The sequence below is a fragment of the Xenopus laevis genome, chromosome 5S (genome assembly GCF_017654675.1).
Source record: "Xenopus laevis strain J_2021 chromosome 5S, Xenopus_laevis_v10.1, whole genome shotgun sequence".
NCBI lineage: Eukaryota > Metazoa > Chordata > Amphibia > Anura > Pipidae > Xenopus > Xenopus laevis.
This window is the reverse complement of record NC_054380.1, coordinates 111,239,881-111,254,680: the sequence shown is the minus strand read 5'-3', so window position 1 is coordinate 111,254,680 and position 14,800 is coordinate 111,239,881. Positions and strand designations below refer to the sequence as shown.

The 14,800-nt window shown below is 43.2% G+C and overlaps 1 protein-coding gene across 2 annotated transcripts in view; it reads right to left on the bottom strand.

Annotated features, from left to right (window-relative positions):
- Positions 1–10,933: 10,933 nt before the first annotated feature.
- The window catches only part of spsb4.S (splA/ryanodine receptor domain and SOCS box containing 4 S homeolog), a 91,197-nt gene continuing 87,330 nt past the window's right edge, over positions 10,934–14,800 (bottom strand). For both annotated transcript variants that reach the window (XM_041564959.1, XM_018265798.2), the window contains one exon: positions 10,934–13,913. In XM_041564959.1, coding sequence (XP_041420893.1) covers positions 13,786–13,913 — 128 coding nt within the window. In that variant the 3' untranslated portion in view covers positions 10,934–13,785. The remainder of the gene's footprint in view (positions 13,914–14,800) is intronic.

Sequence of the window (14,800 nt, the reverse complement as noted above, 5' to 3'; positions counted from 1 at the left end):
TCAATGTTTGGTTCCCTCATAGCTCAAAACAAGGTTTCCCTGGGCCGATGTTTCTTAAAAGAAAAAATTGCACTGACCCAGGGAAAAGAAGTAGCGCAGTGCTGAGTTGCCATCTTATTTACCTTCACTGGGTGTCTCTCAGTAGACTCTATTTACCTTCACTGGGTGTCTCTCAGTAGACTCTAATTTACGCCTGTACATTAAAGTAAAAAAAGTGTGTGCTATGAATATTTTATCATTTAAAGGGGTTGTTCACCTTAAAATGAACTTTTAGGGTGAAGACACACGCAAAGATTCAGGGAGATTTAGTTGCCCAGCGACAAATCGATTCTTCTTCTGGCACTAATCTCTCCGAAAAGCCTTCTCGCTAGCTAGAATCTAAATTGCCAGTGGGATGGCACTTGATGCGATTCGTTTTCCGAAGTCGCCCGAAGTTGCCTCACAAGGAAACTTCAGGTGACTTTGGAAAATGAAGTGCTCCGAGTGCCATCCCAATGTCGATTTATATTCTAGCTGGTGGGAAGTCTTTTCGGGGAGATTAGTCGATTGGCGACTAAATATCCCTGAATCTTCTCGTGTGTCACTAGCCTTAGTGTGATGTAGACATTGCTATTCTAAGACAATTTGCAATTGGTGTTCACTTTTTTATAGTTTTCCAGTGCTTTCCAACTTGGTCACTTAGTGCTGGGCTTTTTCTGGCCTACGTGATCGAGGGCTGATAATGGAAGTCAGTGTTGACCACTCCCTCTTAAACCTGATCAATCACTATTTTTTGGTAAATATATTTCTACATGACAAATAATTTACTAGTAGGTGTAGTAAAGTAATAGAAATCAACAGACCCAACAGTCATGTCATGCTGCTGATTCTGTGTCATTGAATTATTAATTGAGGCTTGTTCCAAATTATAGTAGTGTTCAAAATAATAATCGCTTGTTCCAAATAATAGCAGTGTGGAGTTCAATTAGTCAGCTCATTCATTCTGTGAATTTTGAACCCTTATTTTAGAAGAACATTGTACTATTTTTTTTTGAAAGATTTTATTTTTGCTTTTAACAGACAGGTAGATAGAAACAACAAAGAAGAACCATCACATTTAAATGAAGGCAAGACTAGAAAATTTTCACGTGCATTGACAATACAAATATGCAATAGATCCTCGTCAGTGCAGCACAGTGGGCGCTTAGTAGAACCATTACAAATTGAGGGGTCATTGATTTGTACTAAGGGCTATAGATCTCCCCAGCAGGACTAGATCGCCAGATCCGTCGTGTTCGCCTCCAACCACGGGGCCCAGACCTTCTCGAATTTCTGCGGGCACCCTCTTCCCTCATATGTGAGCTTGAACAAGGGCAGTATTTTGTTAATCATGTTTCTCCAAGCCTGAATTGTGGGAGGTTGGGCCGCCATCCATTTCATCATCAACAGTTTCTTTGCATAAAATAGTAGTATTCTGAGCAGTGACCTGGTTTTGTTCAGGGGCAGGAGGTCATCCACTATTCCAAGGAGACAAACTTCCGGGGTACAGGGGCCGTGGAATGATAATTCGTCTGCTAGATATTGCACTACATCGTTCCAATATTTGGTAATCTGTGGACAAGTCCAGGTCATATGCAGGAAGGCCGCCTCCCCCCTCCCACACTTGGGACAAATGGCTCCCGGGTTTCTCCCCATTTTTTCGAGCCTGCTCGGGGTAATGTACACTTGATGTAAAAATTTGAACTGAATGAGTTTATCTTTCAGAGCAATCAGGTCAGAGTAGATGGAATCAGTAGCTTCTTCCCAATTTTCCTCTGTTAATGACGGTAGGAGGATTTGCCACTTTGACAGAGCTAGATCGAAAGGCGACAGGCCTGTTTTGTGGAGGGATCTGTACAACCTGGAGGTCAGCTTGCTTCGTTGCGGATTCCTGAGGACCAGTTCAAATGGGAGTGTGACATATGTTATTGCCAGACTCGAGAATTGAGACCGGAAGGCATGTCGTAGTTGCATGTACCTATATAGCTGTAGCCCGTGATGCCCCGTCCGTTCTTTAAGTTGCTGGAGAGTAGGAAATTGGTTATCCATCAGCAGGTCTCCTAGTACTTTCACCCCTTTCGCCGGCCAGTATTGAAAGTATTGAAAGTATTGAAAGCTCACGAAGGTGAGCCAGGTTACTATTCATCCACAGTGGGAGGAATGGGGAGATAATTGGAGGAGACAACTTCCCCAGTTTGCAAGCGGCTCTCCATGCCTTGAAGGGAGTTGTAATGGTCGACGGTTGCCTGGTATAGTCTGCTAATCTTCTGTATGGGAGATTGCTGATGCCCGCCCAAGAGCCCACTAGAGCTGCCGATAGTACTACTCCAGGATCTTCCTCCCTCACATGAAACCAGGAATGGATGTGGCTGAGCTGACTTGCCAGAAAGTAAAGGTAAAGGTGTGGCAGGGCTAGGCCCCCTTGATCAACTGGTGCCGTCAGGTTCTTCCAAGATAGACGGGGTGCTTTATTCGCCCACAAAAATGGAATAAGGATGGTGGTGATCCGTTTAAAAACCTTCTGCGGAATCCAGATCGGAGAGTTGAGAAGTCGGTACAGGAACTTCGGCAGGTAGAGCATTTTGTTGAGATTCACCCTTCCCCATAAATTGATCGGTAAGGAAGTCCAAATGGACAATGCTGATTTGAACTGCTGAATCAGGGGTTCCAGATTATTAGCTATATAGTTTGCGGTCTGTAAGGTTATCACAATACCCAGATATTTGAAGCTTGTGACCCATGGGATTGCACATGCTTCAGGGGATGGAGCCGGCATGGGGTCCACCGGAAGCAGGGCTGACTTGGTTTTGTTAATAGTGAGGCCTGAAAACGAGCCAAATTGTTCCAATATCTCCATAGCAGACTGGAGTGAATCACATGGATCCGCCAGGAATAGGAGGAGGTCGTCCGCATAGAGAGCCAGCTTGTCTTCCAATGGGCCCCTTCGGAATCCCGACACTTGAGGAGCGTGTCGCAACCGGATGGCTACTGGCTCGATAGCCAGCGCGAAGAGGAGAGGAGATAGGGGGCAGCCTTGCCTCGTGCCCCTGGATAGTGGAAAGGACCCTGATAACGAACCATTGGTCTTGATCCTGGCTGTAGGCTCTTTATACAGCAGTCTAACCCATCTGATAAAATTATGACCAATCCCAAATCTCTTCATGATCTCCCAGAGATACGACCATTCCACGGAATCAAAAGCTTTTGTTGCGTCCAGTGAGACTAGGACTCTGGACCCTGCGTTATCATGGGAGATTTGCAGGTGGGTGTAGACTCTGCGTAGGTTGGTGGAGGTGGACTTGCTTGGTATGAAGCCAGATTGATCAGGGTGGACCAAGGAGCTAATCACTCCCGCTAATCTCGTGGCCAGGATTTTAGCAAAGACTTTCACGTCAACGTTGATCAGCGATATGGGGCGGTACGACTCACACTGCAACGGATCTTTCCCATCTTTATGTATGAGCACTATGACCGCTTCATAAAAGGAGGCTGGTAGTGAGGCCTGGTCGATCGCAGCCAGAAAGGTAGCATGCAAATAATGGGGCAGGTTTTCGCAATGTAGTTTATACCAAGCTGTTGGCAACCCATCCGGGCCTGGGGTCTTGCCTGGAGAAAGCCCTGCCACCGCCTCCCTGACCTCCTGGAGTGTAATCGGGGCCTCTAGTGCAGTCGCTTCCGTCTGCGACAGTTGGGGAAAGGTGATCTCGCTCAGATAATCCTCCAATTGAGTCTGAGTGTACTCTGCCTTAGATTCATACAGTTTGGTGTAATATTCCTGGAACACTCGCTGTATCCCTCGAGGGGTAGTGATAATGGTGCCCTCTTCATTCACAATCCCCGATATGCAAGTTTGAGAGTCTCTGGAATTGGCCAGCCAAGCTAACAGCTTGCCCGCTTTATCTCCCTGATCAAAGATAAGATGATTGGAATAGAGCAGTTCTTTTTTGGTGAGTTGGGTATGCGTGAGTTCCAAGTCCCTTTGGGCATTGGATAGAGCCGTATTGGTGGCTGGTGTTTGATCCTCTTTATGCGCCTCTTCAGCCTGGGATAAGCTGTGCTCCGCTGCTTCAATCTTGTCCTTGACCTCACGTCTAGCTGTTGCAATGGAGGCAATTAGTACTCCGCGGGCCACCGCTTTGGACGCCTCCCAAAGCACCCCCTGGGATGCCGAGTCTCGGTTAGTGTCCCAATAGTGCGTGTATTCCGTTAAGACCGTATCTCTGACTTGAGGGACTGTGAGCCAAAGCGGGGATAACCTCCAATTCGCCCGTCTATCTCCGGCATCGGGACAAATTTTCAACAAGAGCGGGGAATGATCTGAGAAGGCCCTGGGCAAATATTCAGCAGAATCCACTAATTGACAAAACTCAGCCGACGCAAGGGCCAAGTCTATTCGGGAGAGCGACCCATGGGTGGCCGAGTGACAAGAGAATTGCTTGTCATGAGGATGCTTCCATCTCCAGACTTCCGTCAGACCTAGGGCTTCGACCCATCTGAATAGGATAGGGTTATGGGCGCTCCCCTGCTGAAGTTTGTCTAAGAGGGGATCCAGAGTGGCATTGAAGTCGCCCAAGAGACACATAGGTGCTGGGGGAAATGAAGCAAGTATTGTGGCAATATGATCCAGAAGCGCTACTGAGAATGGGGGAGGTAGGTAGATATTGACCAGGGTAATCAACCGGCTATTGAGTTTGCACTGTAGGACAATGTATCTCCCATAATAGTCCGTTCTGATTGACAGAAGTTCAAAAGCTATACTTTTCCTGACCAATATTGTAACCCCTCGGGAGTGAGTGGAGAAGGGAGCGTGGTATGCATGTGCTACCCATGTTTTCTTGAGAGACATCAGCTTTTGCCCGGTCAAATGGGTTTCTTGGAGTAATAAGAGTGCTGGACTATACTTCTTTAGGTAATTAAATAGGAGAGCCCTCTTGAATTTTGAATTTAGACCCCTCACGTTCCAGGAGATCAGTGATAGGCTATGCATAACGGGGGTCTAGGAATCGCTGGGGAGGCCCCATATCATTGATAAGGCGCGCCCACTGAGCTGCAACATACATAAACTTGTAAAACATACAGGCTTGCTGGTAATCAAACAGTGGAGAAATCCTCATAATCATGACGGTTCCGTTGATATAAAAAGAAAGAAGGTGGTAGAGAGAGAGAAGTGCAGAAAAGAAGTGAGAAGAGAGGAAAAAGACACACAGAACCCCACAAAAACCCCCACTCCCTCCCCTGTCCATCCACCCACTGGGATGCCCCGAACTAGAACTTTAACTGTGGGGAAGTATCGGTGCTCAAACTAGGTAGGTTGAACGTCTCTCCGTGAGCTCCGCTAATACAAACAGCCCGCCAATTCCCACAAACCAGGGTGAGACTGAAAGGTCCCGCAAAAAGAGCGTTAGCTCTGACATCATAAATGAGGGCATCCACCCCGAGTCCGGCCCAAAGTCATAGCAAAGTCACAGTGCTGAAGCAATTTGGATACTGCTTGGATAGGGACCCATAGAAAGTTACAGGATTATGATAAGCTAACTGTTAGGGCATGCCGTGACTCTATTACTTCTAGTGTGGTCATAAGAGAACATTGTACTATTATTAAAAAGTTGATTGGAGAGGGGAAAACATATAAAGAAATGCAGAAAATGACAGGGTGCTCAGCTAAAATGATCTCAAACGCTTTAAAATGGCAACCAAAACCTGAAAGTGGTGGAAGAAAATGGAAAACCACCTTTCAAATGGATAGAAGAATAGCCAAAATGGCAAAGACTCAGCCAATGATCAGCTCCAGGAAGATCAAAGAAGGTCTAAAGTTACCTGTGATACTGTTACAATTAGAAGATGTCTATGTGAAGCCAAGCTATCAGCAAGAAGCCTCTGCAAAGTTCCATTGTTGAAAAAAAGATATGCTGAAGAGCTTACAATTTGCCAAAGAACACATTGACTGGCCTAAAGAAAAAAGGTGCAACATTTTGTGGACTGATGAAAGCAAGATTGTTATTTTTGGGTCAAGGGGCCCGAGCCAGTTTGTCAGATGACCCCCAAACACTGAATTCAAGTCCCAGTACAGAGTGAAGACAGTGAAACATGGTGGCACAAACATCATAATATGGGGATGTTTCACATACTATGATGTTGGGCCTATTTCATTTCAGGGATAATGGATCAGTTTCAATACATCAAAATAGATGAAGAGGTCATGTTGCCTTATGCCAAAGAGGAAATGCCCTTGAAATGGGTGTTTCAACAAGGCAACGACCCCCAAACATACCAGTAAATGAGCAACATCTTGGTTCTAGACCAACAAGATTGACGTTATGGAGTGAGCAGCCCAATCCCTGGACCTTAATCCAATAGAAAACTTGTGGGGTGACATCAAAAATGCTGTTTCTGAGGCAAAAGCAAGAAATGCAGAAGAATTGTGGAAAGCAACAGGTCAGGGGGTAGGCAGAGTAGGCACGTGCCTAGGGCGCAAAGCTTGGGGGGCATCTGACACGTACCTTTAGTTGCTGCCTACCCCAGTTCGGTGTGAAGTCCTGCTCCTTGTCGCACGCGTGCACCTACGTGAGGGAAGTGTCATGCGCGATGACGTTACTGCGCCTATTTAAGGGGAGTGTGGCGTGTGCTGGACGCGGCTCTCAGCATGTACGCGCGCGCTCTGTGGAGGGGGCGACTCGGCTTGCCGAGTTGCCTGGGGCGCCAGGCCAGTATGGCCCGGCCCTGTAACAGGTTGTTGGAAGTTGGTGGAATCCATGTAAAACAGATGTACAGCAGTTCTCAGAAACACTGCTTATACAACTAAATATCAGTTCAGTGGTTCAAAGAAAAGCAAAATCCTGAAACATTTTTCAGTTTATACAGTGAATGAGTTTGTAAAGAAGAATGCAGGCACTGCTATTTTTTTGGACAGCCTAATATTCCCTTATCTTCTCTTTCTGTAAAGGAATAACACAAATTTGATACATTTTTCTTCATGTTTTCATTTGGAATAAAATGTGCAGTGTTCCCAAAGCATTTGCGTGCATGGAAATAAAAGTTATTATAAGGATTTTAAGCTTTATTCACTTGTTGAAACACACTGCTATCATTCTGAGCACAACTGTATATTCCATGATCATTTTATTGCACATATGGTACTATACCTTTGTAGAACTGCTTTTTTTCCCTTATTATTGATTTTTAGGCTGCTGTTCTGAACTGCTTGGGGCAGCAGAATAATGAACTTATACAGACATCTTTTTATTTTACGTTAGCATTCCTAATAGTGCACATGCTAGAACAAAACATCAATGAATACTGCATTAGAAAATCCCCATGGTGGTAGACATTGTACAGATCAGTGCATTTGTTGAGATTCAGCGTTAAACATAGCATTCTATTGGATAATTTTTGGGGGCTTTGGTTGGAATCATATTAAAAGTGAAAAATCCTGGAATGATTATTTTGGGTCATTACTAACCACTGGTTCGGTCACCTTTTAGATCAATGTCTTGGCCTCCCAACATTGCCCCATATCTTACCCGGGTAATGCCACCTTCTAGGCACTATGCGGGCAGTGCTGGAGGGCTAGGCATATCAGAAAGTTAGCAGCATTTAGAGGGCTGTAGGCTGAACACCCTGGTTGTACTGTATATATTGTACAAGTAAAGGACCTGTTACCGGAAACCCATTATCCAGAAGGCTCCAAATTACAGGAAGCAGGGCCAGAACTAGGGGTAGGCAGAAGAGGCAGTGCAATGCCCCTAATCCGTGTTAGCACCTCTCAATCTTACTCCCTTTCCTTCCTTCTCGGTCACCCTCCCCTCCCTCCCCACCGTCTCTCTCGCCTCTGTTTCCTCCATCATTCTCCCCTCGCGGTCAGGCACAAGCGCATGGCTAGGGTTCCCTGGCCCGGACAGGAAGTCCCATAAGACTCCATTTTAAGCAAAGTATTCTAATCTTTAAAAGTGATTTCCTTTTTGTCTGTAAAAATAAAACAGTGCCTTGTACTTGATCCCAACTAAGCTACATGAATCCATATTGGTGGCAAAACAACCCTATTGGGTTTATTTTATATTTAAATTTATTTTTTTCAAGGTATGGAGATCCAATCTATGAAAAGATCCCATTTCTAGATAACTCCAGGTCCCGAGCATTCTTTTCATCCACTGTGTACTTCAGTAAACTAAATCTTCTTTGCTGTAACTTTTAACCCCTGTCCCACAGCAAAAGAGTTAAACTTGAGGAAGTACAAGGTTGTCCTGTATCTTGGAAAAGCTGATAGTGTTTCCAACAGATGCCGGGTACTGTTATGATTAAAATGACATCAGGCTTTTCTACCAAATTACCAGAACATTTTAACACCACTCTAGGTTCTTCATTAGAAACTCTGAGATATTGCGCGCTACGATTACACCTTCAGCATTATTCCTTACGCTGGGCATGCTTGAGCGTGTATGGCTGAAGATTAGTTGCACCAAGCAAACACTAAAGGTGCAAAACAGAGTTTACATATTAATTCTGATACGTTGCTGTATTTGAGATAGACAAATATAAATGATGAAAAATCTTTATTACGACATATACAAGCCTGATGCATTTTGTGCCAAAGGTGGGCACTTACTCATAGGCTGTGGAGGAGTCCTGTGTCTTTTTTAGTAAGTGGACCCCAAACTGGCGAACGAATCCCAGCATTAAGAACCCGAATCACCTTTGTGAGTGGTACCCTCTTATCTGTTCCATTCCATTTTGTCAGACTCTACAAAATCTGTTGGTATGTTTGTACAATTCCTATACGGATTTACAGACACGTGAGATGAAACTATTCTTGTGCTCAGATGTCAGTACCTTTCCATTCACTCTGGAGTGTTTGTCAGCTAGCTAATGTTTGTACTGCACTCATGCTCATGCCATTGCTACAGTCTGAAGTTTACGCAAACATCTGCCTCTGTTTGACGATCTTACTTAAATCTATTTTTATGGCGTGAATAGGAAGAGAAAACGCTCAGAAATAACTTGATGGTCCAAGCCAATTCCATTCAAAGTGTTTACCACTTCCCATAAATGGACTGAAGGCTGTATGTATAAGCAGGGCAGCCATCAGGGGGGGACAGGAGGGAGAATTGTAGGGGGCCCCAAGGGTAAGGGGGGCCCGGCCACACCTACTTGATTAGCTGTGCCCCCCATCTTTCTGAGAGCTGCTGACTTCGGGAAGGCATGGACGTTTAAGGGGCCCTGGCCACCAATTTTGGCCACCATTTTTTTTCTCATGTGGGGTCCTAGCCACCAATATTTTTTAATGGGGGCTCTGGCCACAAATGTTTTTTATGGGGGGCCCTGACCACCAATATCTTTTAATTTTTTATTAACATGTGGAAACCCTAGCCACCAATATTTTTTTTGTTTTTTTACTGTGTGGTGGGGAGGGCGGACCTGTAGGTGGGGCTTGCAGTGGGCGCAGCCCAGGGGGCCCAGGAAATTTTGTCTTATGGGGCCCTGCGATTTCTGATGGCAGTCCTGTGTATAAGAACAAGACCTGCCGGTGACTTAATTCTTGTTGTTTTCATAAACAAGACGCAGATTCTTTTTTTTTCTTCTAGCATAAATGGAATGAGGGAGGTGTGAGAGATCAAAATAAACCCAGAGCTTTATAGCAGATAAGAGACACTGGAAATGGATTTCAAACCCACAGAACACAGCCCTTATTTAAGCTGCATTAACCAAAACTTATCTTATGAATAGCCTTTATGTAAGAAGCACCAACATATTTATGCAGATGTTTACTTAAGCACCTTCCTTTTTGAATGGAAGATCTATTGATTATTTACTTTGCTATTCTCCCCTAGAAGCCTGCTCTTATGTACAGATCTAGTCAATATTTAGCTCCCGGTTACTGAAAATCAATAAACCCCATTAGCTGCACATGTGGCTTATCACACTGGTCTTCTGAGCAAATACACCATCCCGTAGCAACACAAGTGTTAACGGACTTCAATATGGATTGTATATGAAATCAGGAGCAGAACTAAGGGTAGGTGGATGAGGTTTTTGCATTGGGTGCTGCAACATTGGGGGCACACATGCACCAGGTCTCTTTGCCTTGAATTTTTACCCATACAACCACGCACCTCTTAATATTTTCTCCCAGGCAATAATTAACTGCTCGTATGCAGGGCTGTATTTAAGTCTGATGCCGCCCTAGGCATCGGACCCAAATACCCCCCTATGCCATGTGTGCTGACATCATGTGCCGTACGTGCTGACGTCATGCACAGCGGAAGTGACATCAGTGTGCCATGTGCGTGTCACTTCCGCAGTCTTCCTCAGACCCCCACCCCCCTTTCCTATGGAAATCCGTGGGCCTCGAGGGCCGCCCCAAAAAACTCTTCGGGGGCCTATATTTAAATATGGCTCTGCTCATATGTACCGGAAAAAAAAAAATTCTGCTTTGAGCTCAGCAAAGGAGTGGGAGTTCTTGCTTCTTCTTTCAAGGTAAAAAGTCCCAGAGACCTAGTGCAAGCCCTCTGAAGTATATGAGGCAGAGACAGGCCAATGAGAAGAGAGGGAAGAGGAGAGAATGGCTGGGGGGGGCACAGTTTTAAAAAGTTTGCCTTGGGTACGGAAACACCACAGCCTGGTGCTGCGAGAAATTATAACATTGGAGTAGATCTATGGGGTGATGAGGACAGTTGTGGTCAGCCAGCCTAAAATAATGGCTGCATGTCAAAAACTGTACACACACACAGTATATATACTGGAATACTAAAATAGTCTGACATCATTGGCATAGAAGATGGACCTGCAGACTTGCAGAACTTGGGGTAGCAGCACATAACAACCAATGATTAACATTCCAAAGAGGTGTCTGTTGTGCTGTATTGCTTAACCTAGTCTCCTGCCCAAATGATAAAAAAAACAAAGACACAAATGTAGGATATTGTTTGTAAGAAGTACACTTTATTCGAAAGGATCATATCATTCACTCATTTTCACATGAACCCCATTCATGGGTCAAATTATGTGTCCCTTATATGTAACTCTGAGCTTTTGTCAGCTCTGTTGATGCCACTCATGGTTGGATTGGCAGTAAGGCACTGCAGGAAACTGGTTACCATCAGGGTTTCTCTGACACTGGATAGACCTTCTGGCAACTTAACTTCTGTCCCAGACATCCGGGAAAAAAGTGGTTTACAATACAATGATGGCAGATTAGTGACATGTTCAACCCTCCCTACAATTCTCATTGTAACAATGCAGTTCAGTTTAGACCTATGATCATTTCAACCACTAGAAACAAACATGCTTTTATACGACCAGACAGTTTAATTCACGTTCACGCTTTCTGCATCGTACATTCCTTCTTACAGTCAACATCGGCAATAGTAGCTCCATTATCATTTATAATTAACCAAGTCAGGTCATGGCTTCCCACCATGCACTATTTTTTGGGAGCCCAGATGAGAAGGGTCAATGAGTGAAGCAACAAACCTAACATGTTGTGAACTTTACCTTTAGTCTCCTTGTCAATGTTTCCCAGTTCTCATGGAAGGTAGAATATAATATGACTGTATCTTAGGAAGGATCAATGAATATCCTAGAATGTGTTCTGTAAATCTTCAGGAGAATGGGTCAAGTGACTAGTCATCGTTAATCATTTGTGTGTGTTGCACACCAAATAAATGCAGTTGTCATGTATGGAGTTCTTAATTATAATATGGGATATTATCACGGAATTCCCCAGATTAGGAGTGGTGACTCTTGGGAAGTAAACTAAGCAGAGATAGAGGGAGTGTGTGATAGGTATACAACAAATGTAAGCAGCATATTTAAAGTAACTCCAGAATATCTGTATGATACTAGTAGCCCATATGTCTGTGGCATATATATTTAAAGGCCTTATTTTTCTACTATAATCCATTCCAGTCTTTAGATGGGCAGGAGCCATCTAATGCTATTTTATAAGGTTTTCTAGGGAGTTGTGTTGTGCCATTCAACCTTTTCCCTTCTCTTTTGATCAGTCATGGCCAAAAGGTAGATATTGGTCTCCCAAGCAGATCCTGTGCTGTTGACTACAAGACCAATACATTATATATTGAAAAACATACCTTCTAAAAGCAATTAGAAGTCACAGAGGTGTTCAAGGGCCATGTAAAAGCACAAGGCTGAAGGCTGAGTGCTTGTATACAGGTTATAGGAGGTCTACTCTCTTTTGAGTGTCCCGGGCACTGCACATGCTCAGTGTGCTTTTGGCTGCTGTTGAAAAACTAAGCTTAGGGCCATATGTAAGGTCTGTCACAAGGCTGATGCTACAGGGCTGAAGATAGGGAGCTACTGAGATCACCTTTGTAGGAAAAACATCTACACTTTTAAAGGGTTGTGGTGACCTTGGACTGGTACAGAGGCCCAACACTTGATGTGTTTTTCTGTTTGTAGACCAATTCTTTGTTGAGTTTTAGTTCTCCTCTAAGGAGATTCTGAAAAAACAAAGAGGCCACATGTAGAGCTAATCTGGATGAGTGTCAATTGGAATATACCGTCAAATCCCAAACTTAAAACTGAAAGCAAACATCCCACAGTCCCCTCTGACCAGGAAAGGGGCCAAACATGAATATGGCAGAGGACAGTATTTCTATGGCAGAAGAAACATCGATTTTAAATAGAATCTAATTGAATCTTAAAGATAAATAAACAAATGATCAAATATATACATTAAAAAGAGGGGGGAAAAAACTATTTACCATTTACATAAAGTAAAAAAAAAAATTCAGGTAAAAAGTGACAAGTATTTCATCTTTGTATTAATGGGGAAAAAAAAAAAAAGAGACATACCGAAAGGAATATACACCATCAAAACTCGCGCTCATTTCGACTCTTTGAAAAACACAAATCACACAAAAACGTTTGCTTTGGTTTGTAATTCACATAGACTGGAGACAATTTTTTTTTTAAATTATTGTTTCTGGAGTGGGAAAAAACAGAGATGTGCCCCAACCACAAAAGCTATTGGTGCACCTCTTGCCAATGAACTTGGCAGCAAATGAGAAACAGTTATGAATAAGTCAATCGCAGCCGTTGGGTTATGAAGGTTGCTAAGAATTGTACATACTCTAAGAACAATAAAAAGACAATTATGGGCTTAAGCGGATACAGTGTTATTGCTGTCAGTTTGGCCTACTATACCTGGTACCCATTGTCACAGCCCCCCACTGATAATTCCTACTACAACTATAGGCACCAGCTCATCTAAACATGCTAAACCCTAGCCACTGCCTCCTCTCCCTGAATAGAAGCTCCTACTTGAACCCCCCAACTGATAGCTCTGATTAGACTTCATTGCAAGGATTACAGTCACTATATAAAAGTAGGGAATAAAACAAAAAGGCTTTTTGGACCTTAGCAAAACAGGAGTGAGCAACAAAAAACAGCATTGCACCTTTTGTTTTGCATATTAAAGAGTTTAGTATATTTCTACCCAAATCAGAATTTAGTGACAGGCCAACTAGTAATCCAACATCCTCTTGTTTATGTTTGGAAATAAAATTCAAATACTTTATGGAGAAACAGGCAAGGTTTTTCCCCACTAACAGTAACTCAAGCTGGGTTCTCTGGCACGACTTCCGGGAAGAAAACAAAACTATATTTATTATATATATATATATTTTAGAAATTAAATAACGCGTAAGTGTCCACCACAACGGTGTTTTGTTTCCATGTAAACAATATCTGCCATTTTGCATTATTCCATGTTTTATTGATGTCCAGCTGAGGTGAAGAGGCATCCGCAACATCTCACTGATACTGTAAATAGTTCTTCAGCGCCTCAGGCAAAGGTAAAGACTCGATTTGGTTCAAACGGTCTCTGCCTATGGCAAAGCGGACTGATCTTCGGCACAGGTCCATTAAAGGCAGCGGCTCCGCTGTAAGAAAGAAACATACATAAAATGTTAGTGGAAGTTGTAAATGTTCAGTTTGATGGAAAAACCCCCAGTGTAGGAGATTTGGGGGAGCTATAGTTGACTATAATTTCTAGCATGATGGATGGCTATACTCTACTGTACGGCATGAAGCGTATGATAACATGCTGTCTGGGCCCTTTGCAGCAATGTGGACAGGCAGAAAAACATTTCAAATTCACCTTGTGCATCAGAATAAAGTTGATATATAGTGAATAAAGTACCCCCTGTTGTAAAATATAAGGATATTATAAGTCAAAGAAGAATTCCATAACCATATAAAATATACAGGTCATGGAACTCCGAGGTGACTTCTAATATCCGCATATTTTCCAAGAAGGGGTACTTTATTTATTATAATACACAAGCTTTGTTGAGTCATGTGACTTTATATCCCTATAAACGGTGAGTTTTGATGTCATCAGTTATAAACGGTGAGTTCTGATGTCATTTCTGTCACATGACTCATTGAAATTTGTGTATTATAATAAATAAAGTACCCCAGTCGCACAATATGAGGATATTAGAAGTTATCTCGGAGTTCCATGACCTGTATAAAAACACTCGGCCTTCGGCCTCGTGGTCATGAAACTCCTCTGTCACTTATTAACTATATAATTTACAGAATATTATTCATATATCATTAAGCTCCAATAATAACTAATGACATCACTAAGAGCCATATATAAGGATATCATTTACAGGATATTATTCATGGCTTTTGCATATTATAAAGGGATACTGACATGCCATGTTTACTTTTTTTTTTTTAGTAGCCAAAGTTTGGAGACTCCTTATCCGTAAAAAGCCTGGCTCCCGACCATTCTGTATAACAGGTCCCCTACCTGTGT